General features: G+C 43.4%; 1 protein-coding gene across 1 annotated transcript; it reads left to right on the forward strand.

Moving 5' to 3' along the window:
- The first annotated feature begins 4,756 nt into the window (after positions 1–4,756).
- FGF19 (fibroblast growth factor 19) lies at positions 4,757–9,815 on the forward strand. Its single transcript, XM_061355001.1, has 3 exons — positions 4,757–6,104; positions 6,195–6,298; positions 9,483–9,815. Exons 1-3 carry the CDS (start codon positions 5,879–5,881, stop codon positions 9,813–9,815), a joined length of 663 nt encoding a protein of 220 aa, XP_061210985.1. The 5' UTR covers positions 4,757–5,878.
- Positions 9,816–16,026: the final 6,211 nt, after the last annotated feature.

Here is a 16,026-nt window from a genome sequence, read left to right on the forward strand (position 1 = left end):
TAAGTACTTTGAGGTGACAGCAGCTATGAGAAAATCAGGCTCTTTGTTAGTACAACTGCTTATACATATATATGTCTGCTCCACTATCACTCAGTTGTATGGGATCACCCTCCTGACAGAGCTGCAGTGTGTAAATTCTGTGTTGTAAAGGCTCAGATGAACATCCCAAAGGCATCTTACCTTTATGGGCTATTAGGGACAACTATAGGGCAGTCTGATCCTCAACATCAGTAAGCCACAGCAGTTGTCCCATAAGTTCTTAACCAAGCCTGACTGATTCTAGCTAAAATACCTTTTAGATGGCCATAAGCATACCAGATACTATGAGGGATATAATTTATTAACATCTTTATGACTAAGAGACTCTGTGGTAAAAATTATGAAACAAAAGAGGTTTATTTTCATAGGTGCTTTGACAAAACATCTGCATTTAAGCAGAGTTATAATCATGTCCTTCTGACTTCCAAAAAAAATCACCACCTTGTGAGCTTGCTAACCAAGAACACGGTTTTATACCACCAACATGAAGTTAGACCTTTATGGAGCAAATTCATCCCAGATATAATTCAGCGAAATTGCTCCAGGGTTACGTTTGGTTTCTATTTCCTTCTTTTTGTGGTATATCTTCTTCTTCTACTGGCCCATTCTCTGTTAAAGCCAAAATATTTCTAGTGGAGTTGGAACTTGTCATAAAAGCAACATTATTTAATGACTGACAAGAAAAGAGTAGTGCTAAATGCTCCATGGATACCACTTTTGATTGAGAAGCTGGTGATCTAGAATTACTCTTGCCTGAAAAAGCTTTCCTCATGGTTTTCACGAGCACATTGCAGAAACAAAGTCCAGGGGCATTACTCCCTAGGTCAAACTTGAAATGAAAATGAAAGCTACTGGCAAAGAAACTTGCAATTATTAATTTCTGCTGCAGGATGCAGTTTTGCTCAGAAAGTAATGGGAAAAAACCAGCTTCTGTTGGTTTAGTATAAACAAGGTGCTGCAGACCTATTGTACCAAATACCTTCCCAGAAAATAAATAAGCTTCTTCTATACCAGGATGATAAAGGATTTCCTAGCACACAGAAAAGATGGTGTGAATCAAGTATGTCTGAAGAATGAAATAACTTCCAGTGAGGAAAAAATGCATTTAGGCCTTTTGAAACTGACAGGACTTTTGTGAGCTTTAGAGTAGACTTAATCATAACGTATCATTTGACCATGAAAGCTGCAAGTCAATTCCAGGCTAAGTATTGCTCTTGGGAATGCATGAACTGATAGCAATAGTTAAGAAAGCATTAGACAACAGAATGGTGAGAGATATTTGAAATTAGTTGTCTGTTCATTGGAAAGAACTAGTAATTACACATGCAACTACAAACTACAATAGCAACGCTCTCTCAAGCACATTGACCTTCTTTAGCAGAGCAGATTGAGAAGAGGATCAACCTCTCCGGAAGTTGATCATTTAAAAAATCTTCAAGTATCCAATGTATTTGGATCCTACAAATTCACTGAGGACTATTACACTTGCGATAGCTGTGGAGAGCCTCTGTGAATGCTTGTTCTGTTGTATGACATCCTGTCAGTGGGTGCACGCAGCGGGAGCTGTGGAATCTCAATTCTGCACTCATTCACAGCCCAGGGAGAAATATTGTCACCTTTATGCCTCTTGGATTGCAGAAGCAGCTGGGAAACAGAGCAGTCCTTGACATATGGTGGAGTAACCTCTCCTTCTTAGGCAGGTTTTTTTAACTAGTGCTGTGCTGATAAGGCTCTTTATAGAACAACCTTGTGCTCAAATAACTGCATATCACAGTGTACTATGTCTTCACTTCTGCCTTCCCTCATCTGCCTGACATACTCTTCCTTAGCAGAAGCAAAAGAAAGGATTGGACAGTTCTGCTGGCCCTCTGCCACAGGGAAAATAAAGGCTTTCTTTCTGCTGTCACTTCTGGGATGACATGCAGGAACTAAAGCAGAAATCAGAAACTAAAGGACTGCATCTCCAGCTCTGCTTGGGGCCTTGCTTCCCTCAGGGTATTTACAGCCTCTGTAATTCTGTCACTTCTGACTTCAGAGAAGAGCAGGAAACACAAGTCTCTCCTCAAAAGCACTACTGGATCACTATCATGTTATATGTACTCCTAAATCTGAAGGACATCCCAAAGATACAGAATATCTTTAAAGTTTCTGTGCTATTTTCCTCTTTCTGCAGTGACTTATATAGTAGAAAGTTTTCACCATGATATTCTGAAGTTATTCTATTACTGAGCAGATGTTGCTTCATCCTGAGCACATCCAGTTCATCACATTTTAACCCTCATTCAGCTTTGAGTGACTTACCTATGTAATTTTGTCTTTGATCTCCACCACAAGGTAACATATGACCATCTTCTCCTTATGGGTGGCTTCATGCCTTATTTCTGATCCTTTTTGTGGCAACTTCCTTACTTTCATTTCTGCTGGTTCCCAGGATGTTATTGCCCAGTGAGGCACAAGCCCTCTGTTATCTTTTGGGCATGTTCCAGGATCTCTGGATGTTTGACTTTTAAATATAGGTAGTTATGTTTATCCAAAACACATCCAGCTCAGTGTAACAGAAAGTTGATGTTCCTGTTCTGAAGAAATGACACTGGGACATTGAAAAGTGCAGTGAAAATAAATGATTCATTACAACAGGTGAAAATGCTTTTCCAGTTGTGTACTGTTTAGTCAGGAGGTATTTTTGTTCTATAAACCTTCTCCCCCCCTTCCCATCCTCACAAAAGCAAGAAGTCCTATGCTACCAGGTTTCCTTGTTGCAGGCTTTGTTTATAGAGGGAGCAGGTCCAGCTCTGGAAACGATGGTGTGATTTACCCTATATATATTTGTTCTGCAAATACATTTGTAGGAACATGCCAAGACATGTGTCTTTCTATTGAACTTTGATAAAAAGATTAAATAAATGAGAAAGTTCACTGACACAGAAAGGAACTAAAATGAAAATCATATGTCAAAACTCTTACATCTTGAAAACAGTGAGATTCATTAACTTATTTATCTCTAGATAAGGAAAAGGTACTTAATCTGAATTAATCATCTAGGCTTTTGTTCCCAGAGCCAGTTAAAGAAATGCATACTTCCAGGGATTATTTAACCCATATCTCTTAAACAGCTCTTTTGAGATAGGATTGGTACTATCCAGTCCAGATTAAGTACTTGGAGGTATTTACCTCTGTCACTAACTGCAAAGGAAATTGGACAAGTGATTTCGATTGAAAACTTCCTATAACAAGATAGGTTATTCCAAAAAATTAGTTAAGTAAGTGCTTAATTTTCATTTTGCTTTGATTTTATATGAACCTTTAAACATTAGTCCATGTAATATCAGCAATAGCAACAATGAATGCAACTTTTGATATCTCTCCATCAATTGTCAGGAAATTCTCTCATATACCCAGCTTTCTCATTGATTTTAAATATCACTTCGTGCAAATGATTTGCTTTTTCTGCCTCTATTTTACCTTCACAAAGGAATAATAATGCTGCCCAAATGAATAAACAAGTTGCAAGCATCAGTTCCTTACTGATGGAAACATATATGTCTTCTTGTGAAACAAAATCATAAAATCATAGAAAAAATGAATATGTATGATGGTGAATATTATTCACAGTATAGTACAGCACAAAGATCAATCATAAAATAGCATCTATTCAGTGAGATGCACCACAAAAGGAGCTAAAAAGACCTTTCAGATTTATTTCAGAGCATAACCTCTGTGTGTGGTGGGTGCTCAATATCTTGAAGAATGCATATGTAGCCAGGATGAGTTACATGCACAACTGCTGTGGGGCCCACGGTTGCAGGGCAGTGAACTGCCTTTGTAGCAGCCATGTAATAAGACTGCAGAATTCTGCACAGGAGAAAAAAAATAGGGTCTTGGATGCCTTCGTATTATTTACTGGGTTTTTAATATTGTGAGCTTCTGCAATGTTTGAAAGGCCAGAGTTTCCCAAACCAGAGCCTGGTTTGGAGGATGCAGCATGAGACACCCAAAAGTGAAGTGCTCCTGACCTTTATTAATTACAATCATGCAGAGAAGGCTCCTTTTTAGGTGTCTCAAGCTGACCATCAAAACCTCAGAGAGGAAATAAAAATCAGTATTTGCTTTTGAAACGGCTGGTGACATACAATGCCTCTCTCCAGGATGCATCTTGTGATACAAGACCCTGATCATTCCAGCTCTGGTTGATTGATGTCATTAAATTCAGCACCATAAGCTCCACATGGTAAATGTAAGCATTTATACAAAAGCAGGCCATCAGCCTCCAGGACTCTTTATTTTGGGGTGACCTTGTCACAGCCTCACTGAGCTAAGATTGCTCAGAAAGAAAAATTATTTCTGTGAGTGTTTACAGGAAGGAGATGTATGTGTACCCACAAAAGGATGGAAGTAATAGGTAGCAAAATATAAGAACAGTCTGTGGAAACTGACTGAAACTGCTGATTCAGAATTGTTGCTGGGGGCAATAGGGTATTTAATATGTACTGTGGAGGAGGGATTTCTTTTTTTTATGAAATTATTATTTATTGAGATCTGATAAAATCTCTTTAATGCTCAGTTTGGATCGCAGCAGGAAAGTCAGCAGCAATCCCTCTGAGGTGCAAAAAGCATGGAACAAGCCAAAATGTGTGTTACCTGCTTTTTTCCATCATTGAGTGACATCCTGGAGAGGAACCTGTATGGAAAAAGTCTACTTGCAGACCAGTAAAAAATATCAGATAGATCAATTGATGCTGCCTGACAGCAATGCAGCTTTCCTACACACTTCCCCCCTCCCTAATCTTTCTGTACAGGAGCAGGAGTCATAGGATTATGGAATCACAGAATCAACCAGGTTGGAAAAGATCTTTAAGCTCACCGAGCCCAACCATTCCCCTGCACTGCCAAGGCCACCACTAACCCATGTCAATGAGGGCCTTGTCTACACGGTTTGTGAACACTTCCAGGGGCGGTGACTCCACCACTGCCCTGGGCAGCCCTTTCAAAGAGGTGCAGAGCCCCCGGGCAGCAGCTCCTCCGGGTCCAGGCCAGCCCCGCAGCCTAGGTACCAGGCTCCATCTAGTGACACAGCCGGGGATGACCGGTCGTCGATAAAGCCCGGGAAGCAGTGCCTGCCCTCCCAGAGGAGCCGTGCAAGGGCCGTACCATACCAGGCCTTGCCGAGTGCCCCACCGGCTGCCGGTAACGAGGACCGGTGGTGCCGCGCATTCACAGCCCCTGCCCTGGGAGGTGACCCGAGGTTTAAAACTCATTTCCTGAAGGCGAATTTCTAAAAAGGGAAACAAAGGAGGGCAAGGAGCTAAGGCAAGAGAAGGGCGAGAACAGACTCCCCCCTCCCAGCGTCGGATTTACACATGGGTCTGGATTTACACACGGGTTTCGATTTACACACGCACATCCCCGTTCCGCTTCCCTGGGGCTGCGGGACCGACAGTGTCCCTGGTCCCATTCCATCCCGTCCCGTCCTATCCCACCCCGTCCCCTCGTGGCAGCCGGGACAGCACAGAGAGGCGCTGCCGGGGGCTCGAAGTGGGTGGAAATCTTGAAGGTGCGAATGAGGAAGGAGCGACTTCAGGGTGTCCCCTGCGAAATGATGTCATCCGATCAATGTTTTCGGGGGGAGTGACCTATCCGACCAATTCCCTCTGTGAAATGGGTTCTGTATCGGAGCTGGATGCAGCCGAATCGATCGGGCTGATAACGGAGAGCTATAAAAGGCCGGGGGGCTGGCTTCACCTACGCTTCATCCCCGAGTCGCAGGCACGGCAAGGTAGCGACGCTTCCTGCCGCTCCGCTCCCTGCCGCTTCGCGCTTCTTCGCACTCCCCAGCCGCGACATGGGGCCGCGCACCGCCGCCCTGGCGCTGCTGGGTCTAGCCGCCGCCGCCGCCACCGCGGTGCCGCTACCGCTGCCCGACGCCGGCCCGCACGTTAACTACGGTTGGGGGGAGCCGATCCGGCTGCGGCACCTCTACACCGCCAGCAAGCACGGGCTCTTCAGCTGCTTCCTGCGGATCGGAGGCGACGGCCGGGTAGATGCCGCCGGTAGCCAGAGCCCTCAGAGTGAGTACCGGTAGCGGTGGCACCGGAGCGGGACGGAGCGGGACGGGACGGGGCGGCGGAGCTGAAGCCTCTCTTCCCTCTGCCCCGCAGGTCTGCTGGAGATCCGCGCAGTGGCCGTGCGTACCGTGGCCATCAAAGGAGTGCGAAGCTCCCGTTACCTCTGCATGGACGAGGCGGGGCGGCTGCACGGGCAGGTGAGCTGCGATTCCCACCCCGGACTCGTTCCCCGGCTCCCGACGGCTCTGTCCCGGGTTCGCCTTCCCCGAGGGAGATTTCTATCCAGGTCGCCGCGCTTGAAACGGCAGGCGTGACCAAACGGCTGGCGTGGTTTTCTTATTGTGCGGTTAGTAAAACGGGTTAACAAAGCTTACAGGTCGTCGTCCCCCCCTTCCCTTTTTTCTATGGGACCGGTGGTTCTTGTCACTGATAGCGCCATGAGGATTGTTAGAAGGCAGCAAGGAAATATCAGTTAGAAAGCAAAGTCTGTACTGCATGCTTCCTGCCAAAATAGACTGAAAATACAGACCAGGGCAAAACTGCATTTATATCCCAAAAAGTGACTGCGTTCCTGTTGAAGGAGTAGACTAAGTCACACCACAGAATTTGAATAACTTCTCATAGTTCAGGTCAGTCATTCTGCAAAACGAAAACCAAAAGGAAAACCCCAAGATTACTCATGTGGAAATGAGATGCAGCCAACTGGCTGTCAGGCTCACACATCCCAGAAGATGGAGTTGCCATCTCTTAGGTAATACCAAGCAGAAACGGGATGTCGAGGGAAAGGACTCTCCTCCCCTGTGATAGCAGCACACCTGAGGGACTCCGAGAGGTTGAAGAGCTGAGCGATCCACTGATGTTAGGTCACTCTTTTCCCCTGGGTATGTCAACACATTAGCTAGTCCTCATCAGCGATATAAACTTTTTTGTTTCCTGGTTTTTAAGCCACGAGGAGTTGCCAGCTCTAGGATTTGAAGGCTAAGATTCAGGTTCAGTCTGTGTTTAAATGCTTTATGGAAGCCTGATTTTCACAGAGCAATGGCTTCTTATTGTGCTATAGTAAAGATACAGTTTGATTCTGCTTTGATTTCTCTGGCACATTCTCAAAACTCCCAGCATCTTTAATAAGTGGTACTGATATAGTGATGGTTTTGAATGCATATATAGCATAGAACTAAGCCTTTCTCCCTGAATTTTCTTGCTTTTCTGGGCTAGAATCAATCAATACAGTGATGAGGTGCAGAGGTTCCGATTATATGTCAGGTCAATCATTAGCTTAATGTTTTAATGTATATCCAAAGCAAAATGATCAATGAAAACAAAGCAGAGCCTGGAACCTGCTCCCATCGGAGCGGCCATCTGGACTTCAAGAGTCCCAGAATTTAAAACCAGCATTTGTCTAACACTGTTTTGAAGACATATATGCCTTGACTGGGACTGTGTTTGTTGGTGCAGGGTATTAATCGCAGGGGTTTTGGTTTGGTTTGGGTTTTTTTTCTTTTTTTCCTCAAAATACAATGGCATGTAACCATGCCATCACGTTTATATGTTGTGGACACATGCTGTCACCTCTCTGCTACCAAGGCAAATATTCCATTTGGTGACCAAACTGGGCAACCTTATTCACTCCTGCAACACGCCGCTTTTATAACACTGGAAAAATGATGACTAGAGTTGTTTTTTTTCAATGTGTGTTGTACTGCAACTAGTAGTTTAGAGGGAAATCTGGAGATACTGACATGCTGTAAACCCCTCCTGTAAAAAAAAAAAAAATAAAACCAAAACAACAAACAACCAAAACCATAATGTGGAAATAGTTAAAGTGCATTTGGTAATTGTTTTAAAAAATAATGCTAGAGTCGATTCCAGTGATATGAAAAGTGAATGATACATTTGAGTCATGGGGAACACAATCAATAACTGCTATTTGAAAAGTGCACTTGCTCAAGAAGCTTCTTTATTTCATCATCCTCGCTAGGGAGACTGAGCTGTCATAAAGACAGCTAATTATTCAACCAACAATTCATAGATTTGTATCAGATACACACATTTTTCTGAGATACAGCGGGTGTAGAAGGATAAGTATTCATCATTTTATTTTGAGAAAATGCCTTTTTTAAATTATTTGACACATTTGAAAACTGTTTTTAAAAGATAACCAAATGCATGCACTCAATTGCACTACATATTATTGAGGGTGTTTGAGAAGGACTGAAGAGCAACAAGTATGTTCTCTATGCAGACAGGCAGAGCATTCATGTAAGGACACTTTTATCACTGCAGACTGAGACACAATCAGCAATTGACTTTTATTGACTGAGCACAGGTTCAATCACCTGTGGTGGCTGAGCCTGGAATAGCACCAGAGTTGTAAGAAACACAATGCTTGTGTAAGGATCTGGAAAGCTCTGACACAAAATCCTAAGGTACTATCTGTACAGAACGTCACAAGTGTAATTCTACAAATTCATACCTAAGAAAATGTCTTCTTCTATATAAAATCTTAACAACTTGGATTTATTTGATAGTTCTAAGGTGTAATGAGAATATAACACTGCATTAACTGGTCTTCTGTAATTTCAATAAATGCTGAATAGAAAGAAAGGCAATTACGGTTTTAGTTACACACAGACTGAATCTGAATCTTACCCTTCAAATTTGTACTGATTGGACATGTTTGCTTGTATAAGTGCTGTCTTTGACAGCACTGCCTTTCTACAGACCTGATCCTGAAGCCCTTACACAGGCCTTAACAGAGCCTGGAGGTTTATACCTGAGGATTGTTGGGTTAGGTCTCATGACTGCATTTAAGTACTGTCAGCCACTAAGGACATTTTATCTAAATGAGTGCTGAGACTTTTTCTCTGCGCTCAGGGCAGGATAAGTGTCATAGCTGTGAAGAAGTCCACACCCAGATTCAAAGCTTATTTAGTGTGATGAACATGTATTAACTGCAGGAGTGTGGGATTAGGTATTTTAATGGCCTTGTAATTCAAAATGCATGTCGTGTGCAATGTAGGAAGCTTGAGTACAGTAGAGTGGAATAATTTCAGTTGGAAGGGACCTACAGCTGTCATGTAGTCCAACTGCCTGACCACCTCAGGGCACTTCATCTTGGCGGCTGTGGCCCATCACCAGTGAAATGGGTCTCACCTGCATCCTTGCAGCAGGCAGGCAGAGAGGCAGTGAACAGCTCACCAGCATGGATCTGGCAGTGGGGTCTGCAAGGTGCCCTAAATTGGGGTACGCATGACAGGCCAGAAGGACACCCTCACTGAAAGCAGAGGGAGAAGGGCTGGTTGCATCAAAGGTTTATGCTGTGGTTGAATGCAATGAGTCTGGTGAGTGCATTTATAACTCTCATTACTCCTTGCTGTTCAGCTCAGGTATTCCACAGAGGACTGTTCCTTTGAAGAGGAGATTCGTCCAGACGGCTACAATGTATATAGATCAAAAAAATATGGAATATCAGTGTCTTTGAGTAGTGCTAAGCAAAGACAGCAGTTCAAAGGGAAAGATTTCCTTCCACTGTCTCACTTTTTACCTATGATCAACACTGTGCCTGTGGAATCAACAGACTTTGGTGAATATGGTGACTACCGTCAGGCCTTTGAACCAGAAGTGTATTCTTCACCTCTGGAAACAGACAGCATGGACCCCTTTGGTATCACCTCCAAACTGTTACCAGTGAAGAGCCCCAGCTTTCAGAAATGACTCTGATCACACACAAACACGTTTTTAAAGAAATAACACAGGGGTTTTAGATTTTCCTGTAGTGATATGTCCAACTTTTTTGTATATTTCAGTATGGAGACAGCCTTTTCCTTGCAATGTGTGGTACCTGCAAGAGATGAGTGCCCAGAGGCTATTCCATAGTCTAAAGAATTGCCTAGCCATAGTTTTATCTGGAAAAGAAGGATAAAATAAGAAAAGCTCAGCAGCTTCGTCAAAGTCCCTCCATTACTGTGGTGACGACAAAATAGCTAGAGCTTTTCTCCCATCAACTTCATTACTACATGTGTTCACCTCTTATTTTTATAGCTCATAGGAGAAAATCTTTTCATCTTTGGAGGCCTTAAAGACAAACATATGGAACAAAACAGGATTAAAGAAAATCTAGCAAATGCAGTTGCATGAACTAGACTTAATGCTGTTTCTTGAGAAGCTGCTGAGAATATGCTGGGAAAACTTTCTATTGAAAGCATACCATTGAAAACAATTTTTCTTGTATATTGTGCTTTTTCTTCCCTTAGGAAATAAGGGAAGAAAGGGAAAAAGATTCTTCTTTCCCTTATTGCTAAAGGGTACGTTGGAAAACTGGATCTTTGATTTCTTTTATAGGCTAATTTATGTTCATCGTGGCATCAGCACCATCCAGCAAAGAGTTCTCATTAACATTAGTGAGAATTCATTGTGTGTCTGGAATAGTGCACAGAACTAGCATTTATGTTCATCAGATAGGGAATGAGCCATTCAAATTAGAATGTTTAATTAAGGTCCTGTTGTATATAAGCATGTATGTCATTAGCAAATGGAGAGAAAGACTGAAAATGTAGGATGTATAGGTCAAATCAATTGCAAAATAGGTTTTGTGTTTAACCTTTATCCATTAGCAATTCTTTCAAGTCCCTTCCAGGCTTGATTCTGCATCCTTGGGAATCAGTGATGAGACAAGTTTAGTGACTTCAGTGCCACAGAACCGCATCAGCCAGGCCGCTCTTCTTGCAAGAAGAAATTAGGAGTACCTAACGTGGATGTCTGATGTCTTCAGTTCTGTTCTTCTGTTGAAACAACTTGACAAAGGAATAACCGAAGAAAAAAACAAAAAGCAATGTGAAACAAGGGTTCAGGGATTCTACTTGTTTCCAAAGGTTCATTTATAATAGAGATTTCTATAAAAAGAAAACCAAGCTCAACTGGAAATACTGGTGTTCATCTGACCTAGCACTTCATTGCCAATGCAATATTTATAATTAATTTATTGAATACATACATCTGTTTATTTTGTTACTATTATTTATGCTCAAAATTCTATTTATATACTCCTGAAGGTGGATTTTTTAGTTGTAACAGATTTTGTGGAGTTTTGTAATGCAATTTTAGCAAACAATAGCCTTTTAAATTTCTGTGCATCATCAGTAGTGTCGTGTACATTTGCAATAAAAAGAAAATCATTTTCAACACAGAAACCAGCTGAGTCTCTTGTCGCTCGTTTAGTCTAGAGGCTTGAAGGAGCTTTAGGAAACTGTGACATCTGGCTCCATTCCATGTGGAGTCCCTGTGAAGGTGGCATAGTTGAGCCACAACAGACAAGAACAGGAGACAAACGAGTTTTCCCAAAGCTAGGCAGTGAAGGCCAAGGCTGGAATTCAAGCTTGTCTGTCTGCTGCCAGTTACTGATGAGCTCCATGTGATACAGCAAGTCTAAGAAAAGTATCTCTGTTCCAGGAGGGTTTTGGAAACAGCTTGTTAATTTTTGACCTTGCAATATGTGAAGGTCACTCCATCTAGTTCTAATCATTTATTCTCTTGATATAACAAATGAGTTCAGCTTTAAGTGTGTCTGTCCTTCTGTTCTTCCTAATTCAATCATAGAATAGATTCATAGAATCATTTAGGTTGGAAAAGACCCTTAAGATCATTAGTTCAACTGTCAACCTAACACTGGCAAGTCCACCACAAAAAAAACCCATGACCCAAAGCACCACATCTACACGTCTTTTAAATACCTCCTGGGATTCTGACTTCACCACTTCCCCGGGCAACCTGTTCCAATGCTTGACCACCCTTTTGGTGAAGGACTTTTTCCTAATATCCAGTCTAAACCTCTCCTGGCACAGCTTGAGGCAGTTTCCTCTCATCCTGTCACTTGTCACTTCAGAGAAGTGACCAACACCCACTTCACTACAACCCCCTTTCAGGTACTTGTAGATTGAGGCAGGTACACGCTGCCTGTAGACATCCTCAACTGTGGATTTGCATCTATTCTATACAATATCCCTTTCATATTCCATTTATGTAATTAAACCCTGCCATGCCATTCACACAGCCTTCAAGGTGCCTGACACAGAAAATAGCACTAAGCCCCAGCTGCTCACAGGAGGTTATTCCTTGGGGAGATGGAAAAAAATCCCTACCAGGGGTGTTTTCTCTGATTTCTCTTCAGCTGTGCAAAATTCACCTGCAAAATGCAAAAAATCCTGTACATGGAAAGCTGCTTCCTTTTACAAATGGGAACCACACTCAGCCAGGGAGAAAACTGGTGGGGTTTTTTTGCCTGAAAAAGATGTTGGTTTCTGTTTGAAATTCTGTGAGTCACAGGAATTGCAGATATCTTGGCTGGGAAACACCTCCTGTGGTGTTTCCCAGTCTCCTTTCAGCTGAGCCACTGCCACACATTCCTGCTCCTCATGTACTGGGAGATGTAGTTCTGATTTTCAAGTCAGAATCATAGAATCATAGAATAGTTGGGGGTGGAAAGGAGCTTAAGATTATCAAGTTCCAACCCCCCTACCATGGGCAGGGACACCTCGCTCTAAACCATGTCACCCAAGGCTCTGTCCAGCCTGGCCTTGAACACCACCAGGGATGGAGCATTCACAGCTTCCTGGGCAACCCATTCCAGTGCCTCTCCACCCTTACAGGGAAGAATTTCCTCCTTATATTCAGCCTAAACTTCCCCTGTTTAACCCATTACCCCTTGTCCTATCACTACATTCCCTAATGAAGAGTCCTTCCCCAGCATTCTTATAGGCCCCCCCAGATACTGGAAGGCTCCTATGAGGTCTCCACGAATCTTCTCTTTCTCCAGGCTGAACAGCCCCAACTTTCTCAGCCGATCTTCATACAGGAGGTGCTCCAGTCCCCTGATCATCCTCGTGGCCCTCCTCTGGACTTGTTTCTACAGTTCTATGTCCTTTTTATGTTGAGGACACCAGAACTGCACACAGTACTCCAAGTGAGGTCTCACGAGAGCAGAGCAGAAGGACAGGATCACCTCCTTCGACCAGCTGGTCACGCTCCTTTTGAGGCAGCCCAGGATATGGTTGGCTTTCTGAGCTGTGAGCACACACTGCCGGCTCATGTTCAGTTTCTTATCGACCAGCACCCCCAAGTCCTTCTCTGCAGGGCTGCTCTGAATCTCTTCTCTGCCCAACCAGTAGCTGCGCCTGGGATTGCTCTGACCCAGGTGTAGGACCTTGCACTTGTCATGGTTAAACTTCATGAGGTTGGCATCAGCCCAGCTCACAAGCATGTCAAGGTCCCTCTGGATGGCATTCCTTCCCTCCAGCGTATCAACCGAACCACACAGCTTGGTGTCATTGGCAAACTTACTGAGGGCGCACTCAATCCCACTGTCCATGTCAGCGATGAAGATGTTGAACAAGATAGGTCCCAACACAGATCCCTGAGGACACCACTCGTTACTGGTCTCCAGCCGGACACTGAGCCATTGACCACAACTCTTTGCATGCAGCCAACCAGCCACATGCAAGTTGGTTAATTCCTGAAGTTTTCAGGCCTGGGACATTCTAGTTTCTGGTTTTCATTCCCAGTTTTGATCAGACACTATATTGTCTTTGAATATTAGATACCTTTCAAGACTTCTTTTTTTTTTTTAAGAAGTAAAAATCAGAAAACAAAATAAATATGTACTTTTAATATTTGGTTAACAAAGATTTATGTTTAATTTTCTGCTAAAGAGAAACCAAACTGTTTTGATGGGAAACACAGCAAATAGAGGGTAAACTGTTTAATTTAACGAGAGATCTTTTCAGTAGATGTAACATCATTGTTCATAAATATTGCTCAGGAGCGCCAAGATGAGTGACCTTACATTTTTAAACAGCATCTTGAGCTCTCCAGTGACTGTTTGCTGACAACTCTGGATTTCCATCTTCTCCCAGAAGTATATTTCTTACTGCAACAGCACAGTTAGAGGTTGGTTCAATATTTATTCAGACAGAGGGAAGATGCCAGGAGCTAAATTGCCCATACCGCTTCCTGGAACACTTTAGTTTTCCTTGGAGATTTCTCATCCAAGTTCTGATGAAACCTGGCTGCTTTGCTTATAAAGTCTGGAAAGGTCACAGCTTGAGATGGAAGGATTACTGGAAAATGCTTTCCCTATCTTCAGGCACCTGACTTGGTCAGGAACTTGGTGTGCAAAACCTCGACACACCACTGCCTTTGGCTCTGTGGGAATGTAAACACCACCTCCAGCTTTCACCATATACCTCCCAGCTGATCATCATTTCTCAAAGCCAGCAGGACAATTGCAGTGCTTTCATTTGCAACAGTACATTTTTACAGCCTTAAAAGGTTTTTAAAGATCAGGTGTCAACTGTCCCCTTGTGAAGTCTCAGTTAGAAGCTATGATGTGGAAATACAAGGTGTTAGAATAGTGGGAAGACTGTAGGAAAGGAGATTCTGGGCATCTGCATTTCCACATTGGAGAAGTGTAAAAAGCTATAAATCCTTTATTCATAATATCAACTTCACCTCTGCTGAAAGCACTGAAACGATGTTCGTGGAAAATTTGGGAACACTCTTTTCTACCCTGACAGAACAATAAATGAAAAAGCTATACTTTCTTTCCCCCAAAATGTTATGGAAACCAACCCCCCTTTTGGGAAGCATAAGGCATATTTTCAGTATTTTCCATCAATCCCATGGTCTACTGAGATCAAAGAACTCCTTTTTTTTTTTTTTTTGCATTAACATCCAAAGCAAGATTTAAGCTGTAGCTATTAGCTTAGAGGAAACCTTTGAGACACCTGATATTCCCATTGACCTCATTGAACAGTATATCTTTGTGATTGTGTGGTTGTAAAGCAGGTTGGTATTCACACCTAAAGAATCTTCAGTGTTTTTATGTGAGATACAGTGATAGCTACACTTTACTGCAGAAAACACATTGGCCAGCTCACTACAGTCACTCAAGATAAATCAGGACAGCCTGCTGTGGTGGAGCACTTTTAATGGACTGGGATTGATAGGACAAGGGGTAATGGGTTTAAACTGAAACAGGGGAAGTTCAGGTTAGATATAAGGAAGAAGTTCTTTATTGTGAGGGTGGTGAGGCACTGCACAGGTTGCCCAGAGAAGCTGCGGCTGCCCCATCCCTGGCAGTGTTCAAGGCCAGGTTGGATGGGGCTTGGAGCAACCTGGTCTAGTGGAAGGCTTCCCTGCCCGTGGCAGGTGATTGGAACTGGATGGACTTCAATCCAAATTAGTCTGGAATTCTGTGATTGTTGTATCTAGTTATCTAAACCTTTAGCAGCATAACTTTACTTTCACTCTAATGTAGTTTTTCCCTTTAGACCCTCCTCTGGATTTTAAAGCTGTGCTTTCAAATCCTCTTCTGTGCTTGGTTTGGAGGGTAACAGACCTGCTGTACCCCTACTGGGATTGGCTTCTGTGCGCCTAAACCCACATTTTCACTAAAGGATGTAATACAACAGTGAGTTAATGTGAAAATATGTGCTTATAAATGAGTATAAACGCTTCCTGTTACCAGTGTGGCTCTGTAACACCAAATACGTGTAACAAAGCCGTCTGGAAAGCACGCTGAATTTTGATTCAGGTATTTACATCAAAAATATATGCGTTTTGGGGTATATACATCAAAAACACACGAGTTGAAGCTCAGAACCACCTCCGAACAACGCCACACTGGCTTGTGCCGGAGCCGGAGGGGTAGATGGAAGAGCATCCCCTCCAGCACCACCAGCGGCTCCTTCCCCGACTCTGCGGTGGCGCTCGGGCGCCCCCTGACGCCGCGCCGCCGTTCACTGGGGCGGGGCCAGACGCAAGGAGGCGTGGTCAGGGCATGTTCAGGCCACACCCCCTGTCTTCGCCGAGCTAGGCGGCGGTGGGGGGGCGGGGGGTGGTTTGTGCGCCTGCGCATTGGAGTAGCCGTCGC

This window comes from Neopsephotus bourkii, unplaced genomic scaffold (assembly GCF_033783945.1).
Source record: "Neopsephotus bourkii isolate Nb327-2 ecotype Australia unplaced genomic scaffold, CSIRO-AGI_Nbou_v1 NB_768, whole genome shotgun sequence".
NCBI classification, from domain to species: Eukaryota; Metazoa; Chordata; class Aves; order Psittaciformes; family Psittacidae; genus Neopsephotus; species Neopsephotus bourkii.